The following is a 13,977-nucleotide window of genomic DNA, read 5'->3' on the forward strand; positions in this document are numbered from 1 at the left end:
TGACACAGAATCAACTTGCTTTAAGAAAAAAGTAGATTTCCTGAACAGATACTTGCTTTAAATTTTTTTTTATTACAATTAAAATTACACAAAAGCAAATCAATTCATTTCCATCAAAATAACTCATGTTTACATATTTAATAAACTGTACAAAAAATACATAGTGTTTCCACATTGTGCTTCAATCATCATCTTCTTCTTCTTCATCACTGATTACGTACTTCTTATGCTTTTTACTGGTTTTATCATCATCTTCAGCTTTTCTCTTTCCAGATGGTTCCCCTTCCTAAAATAAAATTTTTAAAAATCTAAAAGTCAATAGAGAACATTTCTAGGAAGATTTATCAAAAGTAGCTCTAAGCTGAATAATTTTCTGAAAACACAAAATAATTTTTTAAATAAGAACATTCACCAGATAAATAAAACCAGTGGTAAAGGTCATGGCCAGTTTCCAAATCTACAAGTACTAGAAGCATTTAAAAATGACAATTATCCAGAGCTAATTACAAACTAAATATAAACAACCCAACTTCAGGACTACAAGGACGAGCTAAGAAATTATAAGCAATCTCTTGGAAGGAAAGCCTTGTACATGGAGAGAAGGGGCATATACGAAACCAGAAACTAGGACTGGGAAGAGTCAGGGCTGTCCAAAGAAGTCTGCCTGTATAACCACTGGCCCTGACAAATATTTTTATTATGAACAGGCAATTAATTAAAGTTCCCTCTGCTTCCTTAGCATTGCACCTCTTCATTATCTAAAATTCAGTATTTTAGGGCATTTGAGTCAGTTAAGCACCTGCCTTCGGCTCGTGTCATGATCCCAGGGTCCTGGGATTGAGTCCCACATCAGGTTCCCCGCTCAGTGGGGAGTCCGCTTCTCCCTCTACCCTTCCCCTCTGTTTGTGATCTCTCTCCCACACATGCTCTCTCTCAAATAAAATCCCTGCTCAGTGGGGAACCTGTCTTTCCCTCTCCCCCTGCCCCCCTAACCCTAATGCTCTCTCTCACTCACTCTGACTCTCCCTCTCAAATAAATAAAACCTTTTTAAAAAATAAAAGTTCAGTATTTTAAAGACCAATTTTTAAAAATGATTTCCTGTTTTGAATATACTAAAAACTCACATCATACAGGTATAAAAAATATTTGAAGAAATTAAAGGCCTATTATACAAGCCTGCATTATTTAAAACCATGTACAATGTTCTAATAGAAATAATTCAGGAAGTTATCTAAAAACAATTTTTACAGACAGAATATATCAATATCTAAATAATATCGAATATTGACTAAAATGAATTGATAGAGAATATGACACTCCAGATTTGCCCTAACTAGCTTCCTCAGCGAAAATAAAACAGGATGAATAGCCTGAAGACTAAAGTTGGGGAAGGCCAAGCACCTCTCACGATGACCAGAGAATGCTTCTGGATGTACAAGCTGGCATATCTATTTTTTCTGATGGTCTCTATGGCTGGCTCTCTGAAGAACAAGATACCATCCCACACTTGTTTCCTGCCTTCTTATTCCAAATGTATCTCCACAGACCTGAAGTGCCATAGGAGAATTCAAAGGGAAAGTTATGAATCCAGAAGAGACTCAGATGTCCTCCTACACTTAGTTCTTCCCAGGTGACAACAGTGAAGTTATCCAAACCTAGGTGTCCCTGGATACCACTTTCTAAGTAATCCTCAGCAGGTCACCTGCTCTACCTAAGAAAGCTGGGGACTGGTCGTGATCCTTTCTTTTCTGTTTTCTTTGTGTTTCTTTACACTTGAGTCTTTCCTTTTTCCAGTTTCTCCTCTTACCCATTTTTCTACCTTTCAAGTTATTTAGGTTTTCTAAAGTTGTTATTGCTTACAAAAATAAGGAAGGATAAAAAAAAAAAAAAAAAAAAAAAAGCTACTTTTCTCCTTTCTTGTAACTTAGACCCTGTTGGGGAAGGGAAACTAATATTTCCTATTCAGATACTACATGTCACTGAACTAAGTACTTTTGTATGTGTTATTATTATGCAACAACTTTGCAAGCAGCAAGCATAAATCCCATTGAAGAGAGGAGGGAACAGACATAGAAATGTGAGAGGACTTGATCAAGGCCATACAAGTGACCAAGATTCAATAATCCAGTTCATTATAATCCAGACTCATACCCTTTCCCCCCCCATATCACAGAAAGCTCTGCTAATAATGGTAGTTCTCTGGGAACTTAGAATCTGCAAGCTCCCCTGCATCTCACCCAGGCTCATGCTGTCTGGATGGAGCTTAGTGTACAAACAGGGAGAGGGACCTAAAGCAGGTTGGAGCCCTTAGCCTCTCTCTCCCACGGTCACCCACAGGAAAGACTTTAGTGAGGAGAAAGTGGCCACAGGATGTGAGGTCCAGGCAGAAGAAATATATCTTCGTTGTCATGAAAGGGGAATGGACGGATACAGGAAGACCTACCAGAGTATTTGGGTGAGGAAGGTAGAGGGTAGTTCCCATAATCTGATAGCTAGGAGGCATTCACAAGAGGCATTTTTAAGTCAGGCAATTACAGGTTTTAACCAGCCTAGAAGGCAGATATTTGATGGATCACATTTAAAAATCTCATTTCTGAAAATACTAGAGATAAACAGAAGTTCCATGGCAATTCTCAATTTTCATTCACAGCTCCTGCTTGCCAAGAAATAAAACAGTAATCTGCTTACATGAGGCTTTCCACTTGCCAACAGTGCAACACACTATAAAACCATCATTAAGATGTTTCCTACCTAATTTAAAACAAGTGCAGAGGGACGCCTTTGGCTCAGGGCATGATCCTGGAGTCCTGGGATTGAGTCCCACATTGGGCTCCCTGCATGGGGCCTGCTTTTCTCTCTGCCTAGGTCTCTGCCTCTCTCTCTGTGTCTCATGAATAAATAAATAAAATCTTTAAAAATAAAAAAATAAAAATAAATAATTTAAAACAAGTATATTGCAGAATAATGGCAATTTCTGTCCAGTTATCTTCCATAGCATGCCTCTTCCAACAATGACTGGCAAACAGTAGCTGTTGTGATTAACCAATAATAATGCAACACAGAATTCTGCTTCACATAAGAGTGTCACAGAAGTTTATAGTTCTCAGAAACCAAAATGATCAAAATACATTAAAACCATGGATAACAGAAACACAACATCTATTTCCTTCAATATGACAAAACAATCCCTCTCTCCCATGGAAAATAACTAACAATAATGAAAATATAAACAAATCAATATGATGGCAAGAAAATAAAGTATAATGAAAGAGAAGCCAAAAATTAGGTGAAATCAAGAGGTAAGTAGAGTACTAACATGGGCTTTGTCCTTGAAGGCCTTTACCAAACTGTCAACATGAGCTTTGGTTTTTATGCTTTGTGGGTGCTGGGGACAGTAGACAAAGGCCAATTGGAGCAGATTATAGAGCAGACCCCAAAGCACTAATGCTTTAGTATAAAGGCAAACCAGAAATAAGCCCAGGCTCACATCTTTGAGGAAGCGGTCAGTGAATTTTTTTGGTAAAGGACCAAATAACAAATGTCTTAGGCTTTAGTGAGACATACAGTTTCTGTTTTAACTACTCAACTCTGACACTGTAGCAAAAAAAAAAAAAAAAAAAAAAATCTATAGACTACATAAATGAATAAGCATGGTGCTTTCTAACAAAACTTTACTTAAAAAAATGGTTGGCAGGCTAGATTAGATCAGTGAGCTGTAATTTGCCATGAGCAAATTTGTATGAGCAAAGCATAACATATACTTGTTGAATCACTATATTATACACACTTGAAACTAATGTAGCACTGTGGGTCAACTATACTTCAATTTAGAACAAAAAGTTGGCATTCTCAATTTTCTCACATATACAAGTTTGTGTGCAATTGAGTTCTTTGAAGAATGAACAGGATTCTGGAGGAAAAAGAATAAACTAGAACTAAATACTATGAGAAAGCTGCTTTCACAGAATGAGAGTTAAAGCCACTGTTCACATCAAAGAGTTATCTGTCATCATTAAAAAACAGAAAAATTAACTAATTGATTCTGGGAAGATTAATAACTTCAAGTCAGAACTCTTATTTCCAAGTAATCTAAAAAGACTTCATTCCAAGAGTATATATTTTAAAGTGATCCTGGGTGGCTCAGTGGGTTAAGTGTCTGACTCTTGATTTCAGATCAGGTCATGATCTCGGGGTTGTGGGATCGAGCCCCATTGGGCTCTACACTAGGTGGAGACTGCCTGAGATTCTCCCTCCCTCTTCCTCTCCCATTCCCCCTCCCTTAAACAAACAAAGTGATCCTAGGTGGCTGATGCTTAACACAACAGCCAGAGGCAAATATAAATCATCTTTATAGGAACCCATCAACCTAGGTCTCAAAAATTCTCATTGATCTGAGCTAAGTAAATCAATCATTTAATCACAGAACACAGAGAAATAAGTCATCAAGAGACAGAGCCAGTAAATAGGCAATAAAATCACATTTGTCAAGATTTCAGACAATGGAATTATCAGACATAAAAGACTATATATATAGGTTTAAAACACTTAGACATAAAAAGGAGAAATTGGTAATATGAGTTAGGGGAAAGGAGTTTTTAAAATGACCAATTTGAAAAAGAAACAGCAACTAAACATTTTTTAAATGGCCGATTTGAGAAAGAAACTAAACCTCTACAGATGAAAACTAAAAGTAAAAATTCAATGACAGAGATTAACAACATGAGATACAGCTGAAGACAGGGGCAGTGAACTAGAAGGCAGCCCTGAGAAAATATCACAGAATGCAGAGACCTTTAAAGACAAGGGAAACATGAAAGTCTGAGAGGCATAGAAGACAGAGAAGGAATAACATGCATTTCATCAGTTTCATAAAGAAAGGACAGAAAGAATGAAGAACTGATGACTGAGAAATTTTCAGAACTGGCAAATTCACATTCAGGAACAAATCCCAACCAGAAAAATAAAAGGAAATACAAAATAGGTATCACAGTACAATTTAAGAACATCAAAGATGAAAAAAGATCTAAGGGGCACCTGGGTGGCTCAGTCGGTTAAGCGTCTGCCTTCAGCTCAGGTCATGATCTCAGGGTCCTGTGGTCAAGCCCCAAGTTGGGCTCCCTGCTCAGTGGGGAGTCTGCCCCTTCCCCCCACTCATGCTCTTTCTTTCTCACTTGCTCTCTCTCAAATAAATAAATTCTTAAAAAAAAGAAAAGAAAAAAGATTGAAAAAGATTCCATTAAAAGAAGTCCTGGCGATGTAAGGTACAGCATGGTGACTATAGTTATTAATAACATAGTATTGTATATATTTGAAAGTTGCTAATAGTATAGACCTTAAAAGGTCTTACTACAAGAAAAAAAGTTTGTAACTATGTGTGATGAATGTTAACTAGACTTACTGTGGTGATCATTTTGTAATATATACATGTATTGATTCAATCATTATACTGTATACCTAAAATTAATGTCAATTATAACTCAAGAAAGACTTAAAACTTTTCAGCACATTTACTCTTATAATTTGGAAAGAATACTGCTAAAAATATATTTTTAAATTACTTTGAAATATTATTTTAATAGCATTTTAATTTATTGAATTACTCAATACTATTCAAATACTACTTCCTTTAAAGAAAAAGAAACAGGTTTTTCTACCCAAAGAATTGTTTCTATAATTTAAAAAAATATATTGATGGGGGGCCTGGGTGACTCAGTTGGTTTAGCATTTGCCTTTGGCTCAGGTCATGATCCCAGAGACCCAGGGTCAAGCCCCACATCAGGAGCCCTGCTCAGGGAGGTGTCTCCTTCTGCCCTTCACCTTGCTTGTACTCACTCACTTTCTCTCTCTCATGCTCTCAAATAAATAAATAAAATCTTTAAAATTAAAAAACATTAAAAATACATTGAAAACAAGAGAAAGACGACATAAACCCTCTGATCTACCCACACTGAATGATTTCTAGTCACTAGTCAAGTCCTAATATCTCAGGGCCCCACACGTTTCCTCACAGGCCTTTCCATCCCCCCCCAGGACGCCCTCCAGGCCCAAGTGCCCTGCAACCTAAGACTTTGCTCTGAGGTCTCCTCTGAGCAGCCTTCCAACACCCACCTGAACAAAGGATCAGACTCTCCTCTGGCCACTCCTGGTCCAATCACTGCACTTATCTCTCTGAGTTTCAGTGAAGTGTACAGACATCTGTCCGTGCTCCTGGGCTGGGAGCTACTCTTCATTCCAGGAGTGGACTGAGGAAACGGTAAACCTCTAGCATCGAATAAATTTGGTTTTACCTCATCACTGGTCAGTTTCTTCGCTTTGAGTAATCTTTGAGCCTTATCTTCTTCTGATCCCTCATCACTGTCTGACGAATAGATTCTGGCTCGTTCCTCTGAAACCAAAGGAATGATTTGTGAGTGACTTTCAAAGACAATGATTTGTTCACTTCTGGATTTTTCTTCTGACAGATGTCTTTAGGTCCTTCTGTACATTTTTTCCAAAAGAAACAGATCATTAAAATATTTTTGATTTAAAAATGTAAGATTTAACATGTTGAAATAAAGCACTTACCCTCTCCAAATACAAGAATGGTTCATCTGACCAGTTTTAAGTATTAAAAAGGCTGTGTGCAATGTCACTAAAGACACAAACACCACTACTTCTCCAGAACAAGCTACTGATACCCGAGTCATTCTTTCATGATGGATAACTGAATTTCAAAATAAGCTTTGAAGATAAAATCAAGTGGAGGCTTCCTAGTCCTATAAAGACCATTTGTTGTCTGATGGACATTTCAAAAGGAGAGAGACAAGTACAGTCTGCACTGATACCCCAGGCTAGATGAACCTCAGGATGGAATAAAATACAACTAAACTGACTTTAGACCAACCCCTTTGCAAGAAAACCCAGAGCCTTCCATGGAACTGAAAGCTAATGAACATATCAGTTAGGTTTATAATCTCTGGTATTATAGATCTCCCTAAGAGCACCCTCAATTTTTTTGTTTTTTAGTTTTTATGTGGTTTACTTCCACAATTAATCATTTCTGCGAGAAATCAGCACTAACAACAACAAAAATAGTCTCTGTACTATAGTCCCAAATTAATAAGTAGGCAGGAAGGGTGTAATAGCTCACCAGAACAAATGCTGTCACTAGAAGAAAAGGAGAAAGGAGTTTTATAGATGGTAGAGAAGGGAAATTTGAGTGTTCTTAAAATTTGTCACTCGATAGGGACAAAACTAGGATGCATGGTCACCTGTGGTATACCTTACACTGTACAGTGATTCCAAAAGCTCTATCAGGCTAATCTAGAGAAGATTAGAATTTCATTTTACAGATGGGAAACACGATATTCAGAGATATGAAGTCAATTGCCTGAAGCTAACAATTGGTAAGAATAGTAACAATGGTTTTAGGTTACATTTATTTAGAATTCATATGTGCCAGGTGCTGGGCAAAGTATTTTATGTGTATTATGTCATTTAATTATCAAAACAACCTCATCTTATAAGTACTATTATTATTAATAGGTTGGTTTTCTCCTGATGAGGTAACAGAAGGTATGTATTACAACTTTCCAAAACTCACTGCACTAAAAAGTGGCAGAACTGAGAGCGGGCAAGGTCGGGTCAGGGATCCAGGCCAAGTCTTCTACTTTAGGTTAAGTCTACTTTTCAGCATGTCACCTTGATGCAGGGGAAATCCGTGATGTGGGGAAATCCCTGGATGCCCGATTGTGGTTAAGACAGATGCCTCAAAAAAAAAAAAAAAAAAAAAAAAGGATGCCTCAGAAGTCAGATGACCCTAACTCAACAACTGTCCACTTACCAACTCTGTCTTTGGGCAAGTTACTCAACCTCCCGAAGTCTCTGTTCCCTCAAAAAGAACAAGACAGCAGTTCCCACCCTTTCAGGCTCACCAAGAAGAATTCTGCAATGTCTTACTTAGTTCAGTAGCCCTTGAAATGTATCACTCACTGACACTGGTTCCTTAAAAGTAAAATGTCCAGGAGCACTGGGTAGCTCAGATGGTTAAGTGTCCAACTCTTGATTTCGGCTCAGGTCGTGATCTCAGGGTCGTGAGATCAAGCACCAGCTCAGGCTCTGTGCTGGATGTGGAACCTGCTTAGGATTCTCTCTTTCTCCCTCTGCCCCTCCCCCCTGCTTTGCTCTCTAAAAATAAATAAATAAATAAAATACAATGTCCAGTGACTGGGCATTCAGAGTAGGCCAAATGCAAAAATAAATTCCTGAACCCAGAAATTATGAAATGTAAGCTCTACATACTCACCTCGAATGCCCCCTTTATATCGGTTTTTAATGGCAGCCAAGCTGATGGACTCCTCGCCTTCCTCCTCCTCATCATAGCGATCAGGTTCTAGGTAACTAGCACTCAGTCCCCGCTGGTGCTGTTTCTCTCTCATTCGGCGCTGCTGAGATTCCCTACGAATAGAGGCCCTCAAACGTTCTTCTTCTTTCTGTAAAGAAGCAAATAAAATACTGAACTTTAAAAAATGAACTAGCTTAGGGACGCCTGGGTGGCTCAGTGGTTGAGGATCTGCCTTAGGTTCAGGGCATGATCCCAGTCGGGAGATCGAGTCCGTATCAGGCTCCCTGCGAGGAGCCTGCTTCTCTATATGTCTGTCTCTCTCTGCGTCTATCATGAGTAAATAAAATCTTTAAAAAAAAAGAAAAAGTGAACTAGGTTACTGACCACTTGAAACTACTTTTACTATAAAGAACACGTAAATGCCCAGCCCAGGATAATACCTATTTCTGCAATTCTCTCCATTTTAACCCTATTACCATACACAGCGATCCTGTTTAGTTTTAAGGAGTGAAGACAACACAGGATGAGGAGGCAGTAGGTTCCCTCGCGCCAACCACCCAATCAGAACTGGCACAAACGTGGCCTCGGGAGCCGCAGCATCCCCTACACCACCAGCCGCTCAGAGCCCAGAGAGCAGCAACCAGCCTGAGGAACCTCATTCATGCCCAGTGTGTTTCTGCCTGAGGGAGGCTGTGTCTGCCAACCCCTTTGACAGACCCCCGGCTTGATCAGGCACCACCAAACAACACTGGTGCCTAGATGTTCCTGTCTGGGCATCTCACTCCAGAGAGCTTCCCCAGAGCTCCGGATGACAGGATGGGGAGGCGCTGGCATAGGGGAGGGTCTCTGAGCCCAAAGCAGAACACTCATACCCTTCCTCTGCCTGGCAATCCACAAGCATTTATAAGGTAGACAGAATAAGAGAGGTCAAGGATATTATAGCATTTCTTTGAATTCTTAATTTAATTGCTCTGTATTACTGCACACAACTCTATGTTGCTAGACATTCCATGCAGTAACTTTTTCATTAAGGTTATACAGAGTATAGAGTAAAAATCACTATTGGTAAAAGAGGTAGTAAGAACAAACTAGCTCACAGGGTACCTGGGTGGCTCAGTAGTTAAGCATCTGCCTTTGGCCTAGGCCGTGATCCAGGAGTCCTGGGATTGAGTCCCACCATCGGGCTCCCCACAGGAAGCCTGCTTCTCCCTTTGCCTATGTCTCTGCCTCTCTGTCTCTCTCATGAATAAATAAAAATTTAAAAAAAAAAAAAACTAGCTCATTCCTTGTGCATTTCCATGGAAACTGGGGAAGTGGAAGAGGGCTCTTCCAATAATGCTGAGACTGAGGCCTAAAGGTTCCTACAGCTACCTTGGCTTGAGGAGAAAAGGTAGGGAAATGGAGCAAGAAGTCAGGTTCCAAAGTTAATGCACCTACATACCACTGGGTTAGGCAGTGCTGTGAATCTACTTTAGTTAACCTGCCTCTATGAATGAAACATGAGGATGAAGAAAAAGCAGGTGCGTAGGGTCAGACCATCAGCAGAGTCTGACAGTGAACCGGTAAGAAATACCCTGAGGCAATCAGCATGTCTTCACCTCCCTGGTGCACAAGGGAACAGAACCACATGAAAGCAGGCAGGGAGATCCAGCAGTTATCAGAGAAGATGGAGAAGACAGAGAATAAAACTATTCTGCTGCACTCGGCTTCTTAAAGCAAGTGCTGCACAAAAGGCCAGTGGTGTTGATACAAGCCTACGCTCCCATCACTGACAGTGCCCCAGAATTGAATTTGTGCCTAACTGGTAGCTGTGTCTAAGTCTGAAAACCTAACAGGTAGAACATTATAAATGGACCTTAAAAACTGCCAGCTGCTCTTTGTTTGATTCTCCTTAGGCATATTCCCAAACTTTTGATCTATTTTTATTCTATTTTACTACATCTCTAGCATTTTCACTAATTATTGACACAGATTCTAAGCCAGACATAGCTCTCTAAATCATCTTTGAAATGATATGCCCAAGCTCCGATCCTTTAGTCACCAGCTTGTTCCTGAACCGTCAGGACCTAGTGAGAAAAAACCCAAGCCCTTGTGTGTTTTAGGACCATCATCACACCACTCGTTTGGCAAATGCTCAGGGAATTAAACCAGCTCTCAGTTCACGCTGGCGAGAAAGAGAAAAGGTGGGTCAATAAGAGATGGAAACAAAGTTCTGGGAAATGCTATTCTTAACATACAGCTATATTTCATTTTAGTGCACTTTGCAGATACCGTGTTGTTGTAGTTTTTACAAATTGAACGTTTATGGCAACCTTGCACCGAGCAAGTCCATAGGCACAATTTTTCCAACAGTTTTTGCTAACTCTGTGTCACATTTTGGTAATTCTTGCAATATTTCAAACTTTTTCATTATTATATTTGTTATGGTGATCTGTGATAAGTGGTTATGACCTGCTGAAAAACTCAGATGATGGTTAGTAAAAAAGTTTTAAATTAAGGTCCATACTTTTTTTTTTTTTTTTTTTTTAGACATAATGCTACTGCACACTATGGTGTAAACATAACTTTCACATGCACTGGGAAACTAAAAAATTCATTTGATTCATTTTATTGTGATATTCAATTTATTGCAGAGGTTTGAAACCAAACCTCAAGTTTTTCTGAGGTATGCTTGCACCAAAAATCCCAGGATAAACCTTAGCAAATGTACCTTAATCATTTCAGTACGCTGGCATTCAGGATCACGACCAGCCATCGGTAATATTCTAATCTTCTGTGTCTTCGAGCACCTATCTGCAAGTGACAGGGTCATCTTCCTATGTGTGGCACTGTCTGTAGAGTGAGGTCTGCAAGAAATGAACAAAAATGCCTGTTTACCAGGTACATCTGTGAGCCAGTCATATCGATATCACAAAAACAAGAGACCAGAGACCATTTCCTCTTCCCTAGAAAAAAAAAAACAAAAACGGGCATATACCAGGTGAAGGGATTCCAAACTTTCCCCACTCTGTGACTCACCGAGACATTCTTATCTTACAAGTAAAAAACAAAAGCTGGAATAAATAAGTCTTTGTAGCACACAATTACCCTCCAGAATCATAAATACACAGGTTCGGGGAGCATGTACTGAAGACTAAGTGCCAAGAAATGTGCGTCACATTTTACAGGTTCTACATCTTCACTGTCACAGCTAGCCTATAAAACAATTATTACATTTTATATGTATTAGGAAAGTGAAGTAGAGGGGTTGAGAAAGTTGCACAGGGCCACACAAAGGGAAATGGGACAGACATAGAGGTCTGATTCTGAAGCCTCTACTTCTGACCACAACAATTCTCAAAAAGCTAAGTCATCAAGATTACTGTGCCCTCTGTAAAGATACCCAAGGAGGAAGATCTGCTTCGAGTCAAGAAAAGAAAAATATAGACATTTCAGTGTAGTGTCTACCACTTTAAAGAAGGGGAATGCTCTCTCACCAGCTGACCTGAGTGTCCTGGGCTGCTTGGGGGACACATCCCTGGAGAGGTATTGGATGCAGCAGCCTCAGGAGGATGACCCCGGCCTTCACACCTGACTCACTGCCTTTGCTCTGACTGCATGCACACTACCAGCCTCCAGTTATCAGTCTTTCAGATCAATTTAAAAAAAAAAAAATAAGACACACTGACCAGCAAGTATTCTAGGCCCCCTGGCAGTTAAGTAATCACTGGAATTAATAAATTAACACCGTAGTTTACATAATAGTCTCTTTCAAGTTTGATTAGCATGACCTGGTTCCTTATGAAACAGCAACTTTTGGTGCGCTTGACAAAATAGCCTTTGAACCTTCAGAGTTGAGAACCAGAACTTGGTCTTTGGTGAACTATACAGAAGATTGTCAATCAGGCGTGAAATGATTTTGGACAGTATCTATATTCACTGCTTTTACTGTAAAAATAGTAGTTGACAACAGTTACCTGAATGTGAGTTTGGTTTTAAAAACGGCTTGTCCCTGTAGACCAGTACCTTGTCTTATAAAAAGATGGTTGTGATCTCCCTGTAGTGGAGCTTTGTAAACATCAAACACTTCGTTGCCTAAATGCAGAGACATGCTGAAAAGAAGGAACACTTCACGTATTAAAGTCATAAAGCTTTCATTCTACCATTTTACTTTAAATTGATTCAATTGCTACTATCTCTCCTTACACAGAGTTCAGAAGAAAAAAGGAGGCATGATGTGAAAACCATCTACATAGAAGTAAAACATGTTGTATGTTTATGTTTAGACACACAGCATGTTGAGAAGAAAACCGTGCTCCAACATGTACTCAGTCTCTATTACTTTCCCAGTGAAAGGGAATTTTACTAACATGTCATCTTACAGTAAGTGGCTTGCAATGGGGAGGGGAGATAGTTGAGTATTTCCAAACCACTATGCTATAGCTAGAGAGGATGACCACGTTCTTGGCCTACTTTAAATGTCTTTCACCACCCTGTCTGACCCTCAACTACCTATTTACTTCTTTCAGGTCTTCTGTGCAATGGCAGAGACCAAGCAATAGAAATGCTTTAATATGAGATATGCCCCAAATAAGGTTTTATTGTGAAGTTTGACCCCCCACTAGCCACATTCTAGTATTTCAATTCTCTTCAAGGCATTTTAGGCTCACCTCCCATCTGACCACTTGACGATCCGAGCATTGCTTTCTTTGATTTCGTTTCCTTCCTCATCCCGGCGTATCCTCCATCTTATCGTATTTTCTACCTGGTTCAAAATACAAGTGCCTTAGAATGCTGTAGTTTATGATTCTTTTCTCCTCAAGAGACACATAATCATAGAATTTCTGTCACACACTGACAGAAAAACAGACAACCTCAAAACCCTCTTGTTTTAATCACCCAGTGACGTTGAATAAATTAACAACAGGAAAAACAATTAGCTCAATTTCTGAATTCCTAGAGCTGGAATCACAAAGGAAGTGTGTGCCAGAGCATTTGAGCTAATGCTAAATCCATAGTAGCACTGGGATGTGTTACGAAACAGTAAGAGCTGTAAGAACAGAAGATAAGGCTTGAGGCCATAGGAGGTAAGTTTAGATCTATTAAACAGGTTTTCTCACAGAGCTGAAAACTGAAGAAATGTGGGACCAAAAATCTTGCCCAGGGAAAAGAGGGAAGCTCCCCAAATATGGGTTAAGAAAAAAGCAACACCCTAGGAAGAATAAAACCTCAGGTTTTTGAGGAGGTTTAGAGTCTAACTTTACCTTGATTGCATGTGGAGGAAATACCAGGTAGTTCTGGAAATCATTCAAGAGCTTCCTAAAATAAAAATCACTGCTACTGAAATTTAAAAACTCAGTGGGAATGGGATGCCTGGGTGGCTCTAAGCATCCAACTCTTGATTTCAGATCAGGTCATGATCTCAGGGTTGTGAGATCAAGCCCCGTGTCGGGGCTCCATGTTTAGTGGGGTGTCTGCTTGAAATTTTCTCCTCTTCTCTCTGTCCCTCCCACCACCCCCTGCTCAGACTCTCTTTAAAATATATAAATATGGGCAGCCCCGGTGGCCCAGTGGTTTAGCGCCGCCTTCAGCCCAGGGTGTGATCCTGGAGACCCGGGATTAAGTCCCACGTCGGGCTCCCTGTGTGGGGCCTGCTTCTCCCTCTGCCTGTGTC

General features: G+C 39.7%; 1 protein-coding gene across 2 annotated transcripts in view; it reads right to left on the reverse strand.

Moving 5' to 3' along the window:
* Positions 1–51: 51 nt before the first annotated feature.
* Positions 52–13,977, reverse strand: part of LOC144303223 (RNA polymerase-associated protein LEO1-like) — a 37,271-nt gene continuing 23,345 nt past the window's right edge. The window contains exons 7-13 of one of the 2 annotated variants that reach the window (XR_013370260.1): positions 12,974–13,068; positions 12,281–12,415; positions 11,035–11,170; positions 8,286–8,472; positions 6,289–6,386; positions 5,036–5,197; positions 104–286 (exon numbers count right to left, since the gene is read on the reverse strand). Coding sequence is in view for 1 of the 2 variants with exons in the window: in XM_077881116.1 (XP_077737242.1) it covers positions 182–286; positions 6,289–6,386; positions 8,286–8,472; positions 11,035–11,170; positions 12,281–12,415; positions 12,974–13,068 (756 nt within the window). In the remaining variant the exon portion in view is untranslated. Of the gene's footprint in view, positions 287–5,035; positions 5,198–6,288; positions 6,387–8,285; positions 8,473–11,034; positions 11,171–12,280; positions 12,416–12,973; positions 13,069–13,977 lie in introns of both variants that reach the window. The other variant, XM_077881116.1, reaches the window with a different exon arrangement.

This window comes from Canis aureus, chromosome 32 (genome assembly GCF_053574225.1).
Source record: "Canis aureus isolate CA01 chromosome 32, VMU_Caureus_v.1.0, whole genome shotgun sequence".
Classification (NCBI taxonomy): Eukaryota; Metazoa; Chordata; class Mammalia; order Carnivora; family Canidae; genus Canis; species Canis aureus.